Raw genomic sequence first — 17,349 nt, 5'->3', positions numbered from 1 at the left:
CTCTACTCTGAATCAATTTAACTCACTGTCCCTTATTGCCTGCTTCTGACACTAGGTTCACGTGGGGTGTTTCACGCACTGGGTCGCAGTATATATGAGCTTTTTCCTAAAATGTATGCTGTGCAGAAGTCTGCTTATGGCTGTACCTATTATCTAGTGCTATCTTTGTGTTTGAAGTGTCTCAGTCAAGTGATAGTGCAGAGAAAGAGAAACAGAAACAGAAAGTCATTTATTTAAATGATTGCTCAATATTATAGGCCCAGGATCTGCAGGTTATGATCATCTTTAAAGGAGCCATGCACCATTGTTTTGTATGTAACTGAACTAAGGCTTCTGTAGGTAAAAAGAACCAAAAGTGTCCAAAAAGCTGCGCAGAGGTTTTTGAACTCTTGTGATTCCTGGATAGAATTATTAAAAACCATATCATTTTCTCCTTTCCCATTCCTTTCAAGAGCTTTGCTGGGTTTTCTTGAAAATTTCTGCAGTTTTTATATTGTACTAATTGTTTCTCACTTTACTTGAAATTGAACTTTAAAACAGGGAACTTTTATTTATGTGAAGAAAGAAAGAACTTGCCTTTATTTATTGCCTCCCATGGCCACAGTACATCCCAAAACACTTTACTAGCATTTCATTGGCAGTAATGTAGGAAATGCAATAGCCAATTTGCACACAGCAAGCCCCCACAAACAGCAGTGAAATAATAATCAGATCATTTGTTTGTGATGATTGAGGGATAAATATTGGACAGGGTGGTGGAAGAACTTTCCTGCTCTTCTTTGAAATAGTGCTAGGGGATCGTTTGTGTCTAGTTGTGAGAGCAGGCAGGGCTTTGGTTTAACATCTCACCTGATAGACATTGCCTATGATGTTGCAGCACGCCCTCAGTCTTGATTATGTGTTCAAGTCACAGGAATAGGATGGGAACCCATGAACATTTTGTTCAGATGAGAGTGCTACCAACTGAACCATGAAGATGAAGCCTTAACATCTCTCTCTAACAAAGCCTCAAAGCGCTTCCTGAGCAGTCAATTGCTGAGGATACTGAGGTGATTGCGTAGGTTGAACTGACACATTTTTCTCACTGAGCAATCCTTCAAACAGCATCGATGTGGGTTGAGGGAAGAATGTTGACCAGGACAATGAGAGAGAGCTCCCTTGAGTATTGCTGAAAAAAGAGATGTCGAAATTTTTTGCCTTGCACTTGTCAGGACTCTTTGCAAGAGTACCAATTTGAGGGAAAAGCAACAATTTATCCTGTACGTGAAGAGAGTGCTGATTGGTTGGCAAGTGGACTCTGGTTGGTAGAGGTGTTGCCATGGAGAATGCACCAGTGATGATGACTGACAATTAATTGCCAAGCATTATTTGAAATTTAAACCAAGCAGCTTGAGCCTGATTGGGTCCTCTTCCAGTAGTACTTTCAGATCTTTTATATCCACCTGAGAGGGCAGTACAAATGATCTAACATCTCACCTGATGCATGCAGTAGTGTAGTGGTCATGTTACTGGACTGGTAATCCAGAATGCTAGACTAATAAACCAGTTTATAAAATTTGGAAATAAAAAGTTGGTACAGTATAAGTAAAATGACCATGAAGCTTTTAGATTTTTTTTAAAAGAAACCCAACTGGTTTATTAATGTTCTTTAGGGAATTAAACCTGCGATCTTGACCTACATATGACTTCAGCACCACATCAAGCTGCTTCACGCTTAACTGCCCTATGAAATGGCCCAGCAAGCCACTCAAGGCATATCAAATCAGAGTTTGGGGCAATTAGAAATGGGTAGTAAATTTCTGGCCTTGCCAGTGACGCTTACATCGAAGAATGAATTTTTAAAGAAATAAGTGATTTACCAACTGTTGCAGCCAGTTGTGCAAATACACAAATGTCGGAATTAAACTTACAGCTGCTCTTTACTGAGACTGTATGAATGTAAACGTGAGACAGCAGTGCACGTTAGGCGACTCTCTCTTGACCTGGTCTCTAAATCAAAGAGCCAAGTGTTGTTACGAGTAAGTTCTTGACTGCGGACGCAGGGTTTCCTGCATCACTGTTTATCATGAGTCTCCCAGCTAGACTCCCTCTTATGTCCTGCTGAATACACTGAGCCAGTTCATTGTGTTGGCTGCTTGTACTTTGACATGGAATTAAATTACGATACCTGCACGCTGATCAATAAACCCACCACAAAATCAAAATTCCTGCCCGTTACAATGGCAATTCCGTTCCCCCCCACCCCCCCACCACCACCACCTCCCTCCTCCCCTCGGTTGGTCATCGACAGGACTGTGTGAAGACCAGAACAAGATGACCTGATAAATGGAGATGGCTATAATAACTGTCCTTGCTTTTGATCCCACCGGACCCTACAGCCACCTAAACCTGTGGGTCTTTGTTTGAATAGGTGATAGTTTGGTAACAAGCAGGTTATGATTTTAGATTGTCGTTGTGTAGTAAAATTGTAAAGCTGTTCAGTGTTAAAACCATGGGTCTTGGGCTCTGTGTGATGTATCTCATCTACTTCGACATTTCCCTCTCTCTCTCAAAGGAATTAAGCGGGATAAAAATCTCACTCTTTCTGTGGGGGCATTGTACTTAGTAGACTTCTGGAAGCTGTTTATCCATGAATGTTCTGGAAATGTATTTCGCATTCCCTACTGCACAGCCATGCTGAAGGACTTTTTTATTCCAAGAGGCTGAGAGAGCAGCAAGCTCTTGGAATATGCATTCAAGATTTATATGCATTTTAAAGGCATTATCTTGCACCTTAAAGGATCTGCTTCAGATATTTGTTCTAGTAGGCTTGTAAATATGCTTGATTTGGTAACTTTGGGCTGTATAAATGAAGAATACGAGTGTGATATTTTCTGTAATCCGAAAGAGTGGGGATGATAGAACCGTACAGCACAGAAGGAGGCCATCCAACTTATTGTGCCTGTGGAGGCTCTTTGGAAGAGCTATCCAATTAGTCCCACTCCTTTGCTACATTTAAGGCCAATTTTGCTGTTTTTTTTGAAGATCTGTATGAATATCTATTGTTGTCTAGGTTCATGGCCACCAATGACCTGATGGTAGAGCTGCAGAAAGACTCCATTAAGTTGGACGATGACAGTGAGAAGAAGGTGGTGAAGATGTTGCTCAGGCTGCTGGAGGATAAAAATGGGGAGGTGCAAAACCTGGCTGTGAAGTGGTAAGTGACAGTTGCTGAACCTGTATGGCACGGTGTATTGTTTTAGGCCAGCCATTCTGATTATGTAGCCTGGTTCCAATTTTCTGCCAGCCTCTCCTCAACTGGTGGCTCTGGATGTACATTGTCTCATGTCCCTTGAGCCTCCAGCCTACCTAGTATTGATGGGAGTTGTCAATTTGGTGCTTGACTGTATAGCAGAGAATTAATGCAAGGTTATTGTGACAATGTAAGTGTTTTCCACACGTTCACCTGTTTGGCAACACAGTGAATCCATTATATCACAGTCATCACTATTGTGTCCCCAGTGACAACCTGGCTCTCCATCTGTTTGCGTAATGCATGAGAGCAGCAAGTAGCTATTTGTGTGCTGATTTATTCCTACCATTGAAGGCCATTGTCTATTTCTGCCTGAGAGTTAACACTGGTGCAGGCCAAAGTCAGGGTCTTTTGTGTGCTCATGTGTTAATCTACCTTGAATGTATTCATAAGAACATTGGAACAAGAGTAGGCCATTTAGCCCCTCTGGTCTGTTCCAACGTTCAATTAAGACATGGCTGATCTGTGACCCACCTCCACACATACCCACCTTTGCTTCATATTCCTTGGTAACTTTGGCTAACAAAGATCTATCAGTTTCAGTTTTAAAATTGATCATTGAACTAACATCAATTTCTGCTTATGAAAGAGAGTTCCAAACTTCTATCGCCCTTTGTGTGTGTGTGGAAATGTTTCCTAATTTCGCTCCTGAAACACCTGGCTCTAACGTTTAGGCAATAGTTCCACTGGTAGGGAGCAGTTACTCTCTATTCCCCTTAATATCAGGAATGTTTTGAGAAAATAACCCTGCAACCTTCCAAATTCCATGGAATACAATCCTGATTTGTGTAATCTGTCCTCATTACCTGGACTCCAAGGGTTAAGCTTTTATTCTACACTGCTTTCCTGCTTGATCTGCACCCCTTACCCCACCTTAAACACGTACTCCCTCCATCACCAGTGCATAGTGACAGCAGTGTGAACGATATACACAATGAATCGCAGCAACTTGCCATCCTTTGCTCCTTTGACAGCACCTTTCAAAGCCACGATCTCCACCATCGACGAGGACAAGGGCAGCAGATGTGTGGGAATGCCATCACCCACAAGTTCCCCTCCAAATCATGCACCACCCTAACTTGGAACTATAGCATCATTCATTGACTGTCACTTGGCTGGAATCCTGGAGCTCCCTCCTTAATAGCATTGTAGGTGCACCTACGCCACACGGACTGTGGGGGTTCAAGAAGACGGCTAACCACCACCTACTCTGAGGCAATTAGGAATAGACAACAAATGCTGCCCTTGCCAGCAATGCTTGTATCCCACGAGTGAATAATAAAGAAAAATAGTTTCCTTAGAATGTCTGGCATGCTGACCTCTTCTACTGTAAATACTGACGCAAAGTAATTGTTCAGCATGTCTGCCATTTCCTTGATGACTTCACCATTATCAGTTTTCAAGTGACCCGCATTGCTTCTGATCACTTCTTTTCCTAATGTAACTTTGTAAAAGTTTTTTTTGTTGATTTTGATATTTCTTGTAAGTTTCTTTTCCTACTCCTTTTTTCTATCTCTATCTGTTTTGTGATCCTTTGTTGTTTTTTGTATCTTTCCCATTCAGCACAATCTGTACTTTTTTTTTGCATTTTTCCTATGCCTTTTTTAAAGTTTTATGTTGTCTCTTAGCTCTTTATCCATAATATTTAGGCAAGTGGGACTCTAGCCCTTTTGGGGTATAAACTGGTTTTGTATCACCTTTTTTTGAATACGTCCCACTGATTTTCTGTTGCTTTTTTCACTCAGGGTTGTGAATCTTTGGAATTCTCTACCCAGAGGGCTGTGGAAGTTCAGTTATTGAGTATGTTTAAAGCAGAGATTGACTGATTTCTAAATACCAATGACATAAAGGGAGATGGGGATAGTGTGGGAAAAAGGCATTGAAGTGGGTGATCAGCCATGATATTGAATGGCCGAGCTGAATGGCCTACTCCTCCTATGTTCCTATGTTTTACCATTAACATATTTTCCTAGTTTACTGTGGACAGTCGGTCTCATCACATTGAAGACAGCCTTGCCTAAATACAGAATCTCAGTAGCTATTTCATGTTTCTGCCTTTCAAACACTACGTTGAACTTGATCATACTATGACCACTGTTAGATAAGTCTTCACGCATCATTCGTCTATTACCCATATCTGATTCTTTGCTCATTACAAAATAGATCATGACCTCTCCCCTAATTGTTCCTTGGACATATTGTTTTGAAAATCTATCCCAGCTGCACTCAGGAAATTCACTACCTTTACGGCATATGCTAGTCTGCTCATCCCAATGTATATTAAAACCATTGCCTTTGCTACATGCTTGTCTAATCTCAGCATTTATACAAGCTACCACTTCACTTTACCTGATGGGCCTTTTGGTGTTGATGCAGGAGTGTTCCTGCAGCTTGCTGAAGGGATGCAAAATTGTTGAGGAATGGGAGGAGAGGCAGAGAAAAGGGAATAGTGACGGTGTCAAATGCCAGGGTCACAGTATTTCATTTGTTCACTCACTCAGCTTGGGCCCACTGGTCAGCAAGGTGAAAGAGTACCAGGTGGAGACGATTGTGGACACATTATGTACGAACATGCTGTCTGATAAAGAGCAATTACGGGACATATCCAGCATTGGCCTGAAGACTGTCATTGCAGAGCTGCCTCCTGCTTCTAGTGGTAAGATTGTCCTTCGTTTGTAATCTTTGGATGTCCCCTCCTTTACACTTACATCCTGCCAATTCTGATACAATAGTGTATTTTCAACTTGCTACCAAATATGCAAACCTTTCAGCACCAAAGCACATTATCACTGTCCATGGTTTGAGGTGTGACGTACTTGTGATGTGAATATGTCTAATGCAAACAAGCTGCAGCTAATTGTTCCTTGTGTATTTTAAGGATGGGATTTTCAGTGTTTTGTCTTCTTATTTTTCAGTTTGCCTTCTTCCTATCATAGCAGTGTTGTTTCTCTGGATTCTGGCTTCACAGCAATCAAAATCATCAGTACCAAACTCAAATGGCTTTTTTTTTTAGCATGCTGTTTGGTCATGAGTGGCATTAGCCTGACCCTTCTTCACCTGACATCCACACGCATGTATTTCCAGTAACAGGTTACTGGTAAGCAATCATGAGTGCAACACTAATTGAATTGTTTTTCTTTGACCATTGCACCCTTGAGGGTCAGTGAGGCAATTGTCAGGTCCCATCTGATTGAGGCCAGCTAACTTGGTCCAACCCTGGATAAAAGCTGCGTCTTCACTCTTTTGTAAGGTTCAGTCACTCACTGTCTCAGTTGGATGAGCCATTTGGGGCACACCAATTTTCATTGTTACTTAAATATCGACTTAATAATTAGTCAGCTCAGTCCCAGACTGCCAGCAAAGCTCTTCTATGAGCAATCATAAGGGAATGGTCCATCTGTCATTGGATAGTCATCGAGAGCAGGAGCACTGGATGATTTTCTTCCCTTTTATCAGAGATCGACTTACTTGGAATAGACTGGGAAAGGAACCTGGAGGCTTTCTGGTTTTGTATGGCTCACTACACTGGAAACTTGTTTATTCATTCAAGGCCAATGTTTATTAACTGCTGCAGCCTCTGGTCTGGTGCTATTAGGTAGGTAGTTTCAAGCTTTCGATCCAGTGCCGATATGAGAATAGTGATATATTTCTAAATGAAGAAGTTGCATGACTTGGGAACTTGCTAGGTGGTGGTGGTCCCACACATCTGTTGTCCTTGTTCTAGGCAGTAGAGGGAGTGGGTTTGGAAGAAGTCTTGGTGAGTTGCTGCAGTATATTTTGTAGGTGTTGTACACTACAGCTATGGTGCACTAGTGGTGGAGGCAGTGATTGTTTAAGGTGAAATTCATTATCTGTGGATTAATTCAAAAGCTCCTTATATAATTGCTTTTAGTACGACCTTTTTTCATTAACATGTTCCCTGTAGTATGTCCTGTTGGACTGCACGTCTGGACTTGACTGACAGGACCAGCAACTGATTTGCTTTCTAGTAAAGGATGGTAAAATTAATCTGGACTACCCTTTAGGCTTTTGCCAAGTGATATGGGCTGAGGCCTCAAATCTTTGAGGCTACTACAGCATTTGCCAAGGCCCAAGGGCCACTGGATAGTGCTGGCAGAGGCCCTGCAGCAGTCTAGGGACATTAGCCAGATCCTCAGAATGTTTGAATGAGACTAACTAAAGATTCAAGACTACCAAGGAACACTGGAGCTTTCAGAGTCACCAGATTGTCGTCGTAAAATTGTGGTAACTTAATAATTTTTACTTAGTTGCTTCTTCATTGCGACAATGAGAAATGGGAATTTTGAACACAAAATTCTTGTGATGAATGAGCACATTTTCCTGCCTTGGAGCCTGCTGGCCAGGGAAAGGAAATGTAGGATTTACTAAACTTGGTCATTGCTGTCAAAGTAATTAACCGAGAAAATACCTGCAGTCAGTAAACATTTTCTGCTATTCTAGGTTTAGCCCTGTCCGCCAATGTCTGCAAGAAGATCACTGGACGCCTGACGAGTGCTATTGCCAAACAAGAGGATGTGTCTGTCCAGCTGGAGGCCCTGGATATACTGTCCGATATGCTAAGCAGGTAAACTACAGGGTATCTTAGACAAAACTGTTCCAATTGTTATTGAGAGCGAAGATGAAACTACTCTCTGTACTATCCTGATACATAGGCATGATGTTAAGTGGAGTGATATGCTTCAGGCTGGTAAACTGACACTGTTATTCTGAGTAATGTTCTGTAGCGGTTCACAAGGATGGTATTATTAGGAGTAAATTATTTTATGGTATAAACAGGGTGTTATCTTGAATGAGAGATCCTAGAGCTAAATTCTATAATTGTGCATATTAGATTGGGCTCCACGTTATAAGACAGCAGCCACAATCATTGTGATGGTGGGAGACAGGAACAGCATTGCTGAATATCCACTGAATGATGAAAAGGAAGAAACAGTGAGAAGTGTTGGGATCAGATGGCATAGGAACCTGCATGACCTGTTATCTTGTGGTTTTGACACCATCAGATGTAGCTGAAGTGACCCAGGGTTTTGTTGAAGTTCTTAATGGCTGAGGTGAGGGAAGGGGACTGGTCAGCTGTGTCTTAACATCTTCCATTTTTTTCACCCTGATAGCATTAGAAGGTCAGCAAAAGGACAGAGGTTGGATGGTATACAGGGTAATAACTCAATCAGAAAATCACAACCACAACACACACATCAGGCATTCTCAGTTCACAAAGCACCTTGCAGAGCTACAATTTGCATACCTGTGTGGCATAGTAATCCACCAGTTAAACTCCTCATTACCGGAATGCCCACTTATTAAAAAATAAAGCTTTTATTTGCATAGCACCTTTAACACAGTAAAATGTCCCAAAGTACTTCACAGAAGTGTAATTGGCCAAAAGGAATTGACAGCCAAAGAGGGAGACATCAAAACAGGTGATCAAAAGCTTGGTCAAAGTGATATGTTCTAAGAAACATCTGAAAGGAAGGGAGTGAAGTGGAGAGGTTTAAGGAGGCAATTTTGGAGTTTTGGTCAATACAGTTGGAGGCACCACCCTCCAGTGATAGGATGAAGGATGTTGGTGATGCTCAAGAGGCCAGAATTGGAGAAACAAAGATCTTGGAGGATTGTAGGGCTGAAGGAGGTTATGGAGCTAGGGAGGGCCAAGACCATGGAGGGAATTGAATGTGAAGATGAGAATTTTAAAACAAAGGCACTGAAGATCAACAAGACAATGAGGTGTGGACGAGGGTCTCAGGATCTGGGATGAAGCAGGTATGGAAACAAGCAATGCGAAGTAGGCAATCTTGGGGATGGTGATGTTATGGAGTCAACCTCAGCTTGGTCAAATAGGATGCGAAGATTGCAAATAGTCTGGTTCTGTGGTCGAGGAGGGGGTTGAAAATGGAATTTGTGGAGCGAAGTGGCTTTGGTATTCTGAATGGTTAATTGGAGGAAATGTCTGTTCATCCAGTGCTGAGCGTTGCACAAACCTTAATATACTATTTATACTGCATTTCTGACATTGGTGCAAAACCCTGACACTGACACATAGTCTCATATTTAAGGAAGGATATTCTTGCATTGTAAGTAGTTCAGAGAAAGTTCACTGGGCTGATGGGATGTGGGGGTTGCCTTTTGAGGAAAGGTTGAACAGGTTGGATCTATGCTCATTGGAGTTTAGAAGAATGAGAGGTGATTGAATTGTGTAAGATCCTGAGGGGGTTTGACAGCGTAGATGCTGAGAGGGTGCTTCCTCATGGGAGAATCTAGACTGGGGGCACGAGTGCAACTTTTTAAAAAATAAGGGGTCTCCCAATTAAGACTCAGATGAGGAGAAATTTCTTCTTTCAGAGTCTTGTTCATGTTTGGAATTCTCTTCCAGAGTAGTTGTGGTTGGGTCATTGAATATATTCCAGGCTGAGTTAGACAGATGACAGGGTAGTCAAGGGTTATGGGGGACCGGCAAGGAAGTTCTATTAAGGCCACAGCCAGATCAGCTATGATCTATTGAATGGCAAAGCAGACTCAAGGGGCTGAATGGCCTACTGCTGCTCTTATTTCTTAGATCTTATGATTTTAAGTGTGCACTTGTGCATTGTCCATGAAGTGACTGGTCTTGTAAGCACAAGTATCGACTGTAATGGAAGAACAGCTAGTGGGCAGATCCCACAAAGGTTCTATTCTGGGGTGCATTGGACCACTTTGAGCTTGCAGGTGAGCATGGCTGATATCCTAATAACTAGCAAATACCCCACTGGCATTGTAACCACACTCTAGTTGTTTGTTGAGGGGGCATGATGGGTGTTGTTGAGATCTGTTCAGATTTCTTGGCCTGTTGGTAGCAGGAGGACTATCTGAGGTTGTGACTGAGTCCAGGGGATCCATGACTTCAAGTTGGACCGATGTCTCTATGAAATCCTAAGAAAAATTTGGAGGTTGAGACTGGACCAGTGTATAGGAGTTTGGTCTTGTGGCCTTATTTCAGCCAGGGAAAGGTGGAGCTGTTGTAGGTTTGTGCAGGGTAAGGACCATACAGTGAAGAATTCTGAGGTAACTCCCTCTCATTCTGCTGCAGCTAGAGGTCGTGAGGGTTAGTCTTAGAGCCTCCATCCAATGTTATCTGAGAGTTGGTGGCCCAGGTCACACTCCCAGGAGACATGTAAGTTTTCCATGTCATCTGGTGCTGAGGAAGATGGCATTGATTGGAGAGCAGTGGTGATACCTACAGGGCAGCTGTTATTTATTCTCAGGAAGTGGGCCTCTGGCAAGGTTACCCATATCTGGTTACCCTAAGAAGTTGTTGGCAACATCTCCTCGTGACGATTGTTTTTACAACTGATTGGCTCACGAGGCCTCTTCAGCGGACATTGAGTCAGCTACTCACTGTGGGACTGTAGTCCCCTCTACGCCAGACCAGGAAGGGGTGTCAAGTTCTCTTACCTAAACCATTTGAGTTTTTAACAACAATCAAGCAGCTGTTGTGATCAGTTTATTTCTGTTACTGATTATCTCCTCAGTTCTGACAGATTAAAAGTCGCACAAGCGAAGGGCAGATTCATGACCGTGATTGAGTGGGAAAACCTAGCTCCCGTTCCCTTTCCTCCTCCTCCCTTTTATTCTAGTTATTTTTGCCTGTATCTCTTACCTCTACCTCCACACACATGTGTGTGCACATGCACTCTAAAGTTTGGAGCCTGCTACTACCACTATTCAGTGATGTTCTTTTTCCGTTACATTGTGGAAAGACTTGGTTTAGCTCCTTTCACAACCTCAGGATGTCTTGATGTGCTTTACAGTCAATGATGTACTTTACAGTCAATGATGTACTTTTAAATAATAGTCCATTGTACTTCAGAAAACCTGTCAGCCAATTTGCGCACCCAAGGGCACATAAATGTGAAAGAGATGAGTGACCATTTTATTGATGATGGTTGAGGAATAAATATTGACCAGGAGAGAGGCAGTGGCTTCCTTCTGTGCTGTGATTCGCTTGCACTAGGGTGAATGCTCCTGCTCTTTGAAGTAGTGCCATGGGATCTTTTAAGTCCATCTGAGAAGACAGATTGGGCCTTAGTATAATGTCACATCCAAATGACTGTACCTCTGACAGAGCAGCATTCCCTCAGCACTGCACTGGAATGTCAGGCTATGCTACATGCTCAACTTTCTGAAGTGGGACTGAGCCTACAAGCTCTGACGGAGGTGAGAGCAATGTTCCACGGCTGAAAACACAACATACTGTATTTGAAATACTATGGACGTAGGGAAAGCTCAGCATCCACAACACTAATGAAGGAACTATATTAAAATAAAAGAACCTTTAATGTTAATCGAGCATTTTCAGTTGAGGTGTGGATATTGAGTTAGTCTCACCTCCATAGTCTTTTCTTGCTGGAGAATTGAGGCAGAAGAGAAAGTGTTTGAGCAGGAAGTGCTGGTGCAAATCAGGCAGTGAATAGTTATTATCTAGAATGCACTGTCTGAAGGAGTGGTGGAAGCAGATTAACTAGTATTTTTCAAAGGGGAATTGGTTATGTACTTGGAAAAAATTGCAGGACTATGGTAGGACTAATTGGAAAGCTGCTTCAACAAGCTGGCACAGGTGCATTGAGCTCAATGGCTTCCTGTACTGTATGATTCTATATATAAGCAGGTTAATAAACCACTAGAATAGAGTCATCCTAGACTATTCAAGGCAATACTGACCTTTCACTTCTAGGATCTGCTTACAATCCCAATCTAGGCTGATATTGATGAAGATCTCTCTCTGATATTTTAAGGCAGTTTAGCACCCAGTTTGGTTGGACTGAGGGTGGCCAAAAGCTGGCAGGTGTGAGAATAAAATGTCGCAGAGCTTTTGGTTAATACTTCTCGAGAGTAGGGCAGAGGGAGCTTTATTTAACGGGTGCGACATCTAAGGCAGGTATACCTATAACTGTGGGGATTATGTATTCTGAATGTCTCTTGTTTCTCGTTGCAGGTTGGGTGGGACCCTGATCACATTTCACTCTTCCATCCTGAGCTGTCTGCTGCCTCAGCTGTCGAGCCCCAGGCTAGCTGTTCGCAAGAGAACCATCATCGCCCTGGGGCACTTGGTCATGAGCTGCAGCAGCTGTCTCTTCTCTGAGCTAATGGATCATCTACTGGTCGAACTGTCGAAGAATGAATCTACCTCCATGACCAGAACTTATATCCAGTGCACCGGTGCCATCAGTCGACAGGCTGGACACAGAGTTGGTGAGTAACTGGCTTTACGTTCTCGTGGTCATTTCAGTAAATCGAAGGGATTGTTTAGCGTTTTCCCTGTTATTTGACAAGCTTGTGGATGAAAATAAAACAGTGGGTTCTCTTTCTGCCAGTGAAAGGGATGTGATGGTGCCATTTGCTGAAGTACCCTCCACATGGACAGAATGATATATTGCATGGACTGACAAACCATGGATCTCTGCTTACTGAGAGCTTGCTAGAATAATGTGGAGCAAGCTTTGCACTATTCCTAACTGGTGTTGCACCTGAAGTAATACTGAGGATGCTGGAAATCTGAAATGAAAATAGAAAATGCTGGAAGTACAGAGGTCAGTTAGCACCTGTAGAGAGAGAAATAGGGTTAATGTTTTGGGCAGATAACCTGCCATCACTTGAATGGAATGTTAACTCTGTTTCTCACTGCTTAGTTGCTGCCTGATCTGGGTATTTCCAGCAGTTTCTGTTTTTATTTCATTTTATACTTACATTGATGCTATTTGATGCATGGAAGAAGGAAGTTTTGCTCTGTATCTGACCCATACTGTACCTGACCTGGCACTGTTTGAAATAGTGTAGAGGTATTTTTTTTCTGTATCTAATGCATGTTGTACTGCCCTGGGAGTGTTTGGGACAATTTTGAGACAATTTCTGTTTCTATCCTTTGCGGTACCTTAGAATGAGGGAACAAGAGTAAGCCATTCAGCTCCAAGAGGCTGTTCCACAATTTGGTTAGACTGTGGCTGATCTGTATCTTGATTCCATCCACCTCCCTTGGTTCTGTAATCCTTAATACAGTTGCCTTAGAAAAATCTATCAATCTTGGTTTTGAAATTGACCCCTAACTTCAACAGCTTTTTGAGGGAGAGTATTCCATCTTTTCACTATCCTTGTGTGAAGATGTGCTTCTTGACATCCTCTCTGAATGGTGAAACTCTTAATTTGAAGGTTATGCTCCCTTGTTATGATTTCCCTCCATGTATCTTATCCCTTACCAATACCTGCATTAAATCACACCTTTATTTTCTATACTCAAGCCTAGTCCATGCATATTGTACTCTTAATTTAAAATAAAAACAGAAGAAGGGTCATACAGACTTGAAACATTAACTCTGTTTCTCTCTGCACAGATGCTGTCAGACTTGCAGAGTTTTTCCAGCGTTTTCTGTTTTTATTTCAGATCTCCAGCATCTGCAGTATTTTGCTTTTATCTTAGTGCACTCTTAACTCTTAATTTAATTCTTTTAGCCTGTTATCATTCTGGCGAATCTGTGTTGTACTGCCTCCATGGTCATCATATCCTCCTGATCTACAATGCCTAGAACTGAACACAGTACTCCAAACTAGAGCTTTTATATAATTTTGCCACTTTATATTCCAATCCATTGAGATAGCGCTCCATATTCTGTTGGCCGGGGTGGGGGATGGCAGGTGCTGTAACAATGGCTGCATTACAGATAGCTGTCAAAATACTGACCCATCTACAGCATAGGCCCATCCAAATTTGCTAAATTATGCACTCATCAATAAATATGAGATCAATAATTACCAAGAAACTTCTCGGTTGGTAGGGGGAGTGGAGAGACTAGCGCCGTGGTAATGTTACTGGGCTAGTAATCCAGAGGTCCAGGCTAATTCTCTGGGTGCACAGATTCAAATCCCACCATGGGATTTAAATTCAATTAATAAAATCTGGAATATAAAGTTAGTCTCAGTAATGGTGACCATGTCATAAAAGCCCATCTGGTTCACTAATGTCCTTTAGGGAAGGAAATCTGCCACCCTTGCCTGGTCTGACCTACATGTGACTCCAGACTCTCAGCAATGTGATTGACTCTAGCTGCCCCTTGAAGTGGCCTGGCAATCCACTCAGTTCAAGGACAATTAGGGATGGGTACCAAATGCTGGCCTTATCAGCGATGCCCCACATCCCATGAAATAAAAAAAAATTCTAGCTGAATTAATGTGATTGAGCTGCCCAAGGTAATCAGCAGTATGTAAATTTTAACAAATCTATCTTGATCCAAATAAATTAACATGAATAACATCCATGCAAACAATATTGCTAACATTTTGGAACTTGCAATTAGGTGCATTCCCAGTCATTTACAATTGGAATCTGAATATTTGACACAAAATGTGGTGAGAACTTGTGACATGCCATTATTGAATGAACAGCAAAACTGTCATAAAAGCAAAATACTGCAGATGCTGAAAATCTGAAATAAAAACAGAAAATGCTGGAAAAGCTCAGCAGGTCTGACAGCATCTGTGGAGTGAGAAACAGAGTTGACGTTATGAGTCCGTATGACCCTTCTTCAGATGCTGTCAGACCTGCTGAGCCTTTCCAGCACTTTCTGTTCTTGTTTCAGCAAAACTGTCATGTTATGTGGCTGGGTTCATTAAATATATTGAATAAAATTCATTTAATAAGTCTTCTATTCTTGTCAATGTTATGCTTGGTACTTATTTAATGTGTAGGGATTCATTAGGTGAGAAAATGATGGTAAAATACATTGGGTGAGACTCCCAGTTCAATGGATTTTTCAGAAACTATAGCGTAAATGATTTAAGGATGATGATTAAGTTAATTGAAAGGTTATTTTACTATATAACCAGAAATATTTCAAGACAAAATCACATTTTCTAACAACAATCTAGAAATACCTTGTGTCTGAGAGATCCAGTATTTGAGCTGTCTCTGCCCAGTCACTGAATCTCCTGCATTCACCAAGTCTCATGAAGTACTGTTGGCCTCTAGTTGGGATGTTCACAGAAGGTTCGGTAACTGTTCATCAACAGCAGAGTGAATATCACGATAAGGAAACGATCGCAGACAGATGGACTTTAATCCATGAATTCTATCATCTGTCCTCTAAAGCCAGACCTTTCCTATTTCCTCATTCTATAGGAACCACTTCCATGCCTGTGTGGATGAGGGAGAAGGGAAGGCAGGGGCGGAGTGACAGGGGAATGGGAACAGAACCTGCGGCATAGGAATGAAACTGGGGCTGGAATGGTGCCAGCTGTGCAGGAGAGATTTGACACTCCTGATGACTTAAAGGGCTGCACTCCTGAGCAGGCTCTATGCCTGTTTGGAGTAGCTATAAATAAATCAGTGTAAATATTGAGATAAGTACAGGGCAATCACGGGTCCCAGCAGGATCATTAGCATAGGCTCCGCTGGAGCCCATTCATGTGAACCGCACTTGAGATTTGAGCGAAGGTGGACTCCCAGGAACTTGTGGTTCCATTGCAGCCCTCAACAGTGGCAAACTTTTCAACATACATTGCTCTTGGCACTGTAAGATCTGGGCTAATAGAGCTCTTTGGTTCACGTGAGAGTTAGGGAATCGAAGTTCCTTTGATCTTGCATAGGGGATAATTTTGATGTTTGGAGTAGCCATGGATTGTGTGGAGATGGAAAGCATGATGGGCTGAAAGGCCTTTTCTCATTTCAAGTTTCTTATGTTCATGGATAAGTGCTGGTATCAACACGTATAGATTCTATTGACCCCACCCAAACCCTCAGCCCCTCTAACACAGAATCTTGCATGTTGTCTTTTTCAGGAGAACACTTGGAGAAGATTATTCCGCTGGTTGTGAAATACTGCAATGTGGATGATGATGAGCTGCGAGAGTACTGCTTCCAGGCATTCGAGTCCTTTGTGAGAAGGTGTGTTACTGCGTGACAGTTACTAGGCTTCCATTCCCTCCCTCTTCTTTCTCTTCACCTTGATTGAAGCTCCTGGCTCAGCCAAGTGACCTATTCCAGTACCAATCTTGCTCTGTAATTAGGTACCTCAAGGCTGCCCTGTACTTTGGCCTCAAACTCCCTCTCAATTCCTCTTTCAACACCCCCCGCCCCCGCAGCTCTTGTTCCATACTATGCTACCAGACTGATTTATGGATTTAGAAAGGGCTGGTACTGCCACCACCACTTCCTTCAGGTACCGTGCCCTAACAGGGTTTTGGCAACCATTATGCTTGGCAAAGCACTGCAGTGGTTTGACGTTGCCTTCTGCAGTATGGCTGACCAGGAAACTCTCCTGCTCTTACCATCTGCCATCAGGTGTATTGGAATGATTTACAGGTTGATAATCAACCTGTTAGACCACGTTATGACCGCATCTTCTATGGCCATTAAGTATTGAAGTGGGACTTGAATCTGGAGCTTCTGGCCTAGAAGTAGGGATGCTACCACTGTGCCACATGACCTCCTCCCTACACCGTCACAGCATCTCAAAATGAGTGGGTGGAAAGGTGGGGGGTGTTGTTGAGGTAGTTAACCACTGGAACAAGATTTTACTAACTTAGATCATGAAGCATCCAATCTTAACAGATTAGTGTAACAGTTGGATCCATAGCTCAGTGGTTAGAGCACTGGTCTTGTAAACCAGGGGTCACGAGCTCGATCTCACTGGGGCCTGTGATTAAAATTTAGTTGGTGATACCATGTTAGATGGAAATATAAGCTGTGGGATGGACATGAAAGCTGCAAAGAAATATACACAGCTTGGGTGAGTGGGCAACAAGATGGCAGATGGAATATAATGTAGGGAAGTGTGAAGTTATTCGCTTGGTCGTAAAAATAAAATAAAAGAATAATTTTTATTCAGGGCAGAGGTAGATAGATTCTTGATAAACAAGGGTGTGAAGGGTTTTCAGGTAGGTGGAAGGTTACAGTCAGATCAGCCATGATCTTATTGAAGCGGAGCAGGCTTGAAGGGTTGAGTGGCCTCCTTCTCCTAATTCATAAGTTTATATTGAAACTGTTCTGTGACACCTCTGTATGTTGCACAATC

At 42.4% G+C, this 17,349-nt stretch overlaps 1 protein-coding gene across 1 annotated transcript in view; it reads left to right on the top strand.

Annotated features, from left to right (window-relative positions):
- LOC121279944 (cullin-associated NEDD8-dissociated protein 1-like) overlaps positions 1–17,349 on the top strand; it is a 57,399-nt gene that overhangs the window by 484 nt on the left and 39,566 nt on the right. The window contains exons 2-6 of the mRNA XM_041191533.1: positions 3,053–3,196; positions 5,794–5,948; positions 7,754–7,877; positions 12,282–12,538; positions 16,115–16,220. Coding sequence (XP_041047467.1) covers positions 3,053–3,196; positions 5,794–5,948; positions 7,754–7,877; positions 12,282–12,538; positions 16,115–16,220 — 786 coding nt within the window. The remainder of the gene's footprint in view (positions 1–3,052; positions 3,197–5,793; positions 5,949–7,753; positions 7,878–12,281; positions 12,539–16,114; positions 16,221–17,349) is intronic.

Source organism: Carcharodon carcharias, chromosome 7 (assembly GCF_017639515.1).
Source record: "Carcharodon carcharias isolate sCarCar2 chromosome 7, sCarCar2.pri, whole genome shotgun sequence".
NCBI lineage: Eukaryota > Metazoa > Chordata > Chondrichthyes > Lamniformes > Lamnidae > Carcharodon > Carcharodon carcharias.
Note: the sequence above shows the minus strand (reverse complement) of the source record. Positions and strands in the feature narration are given on the sequence as shown.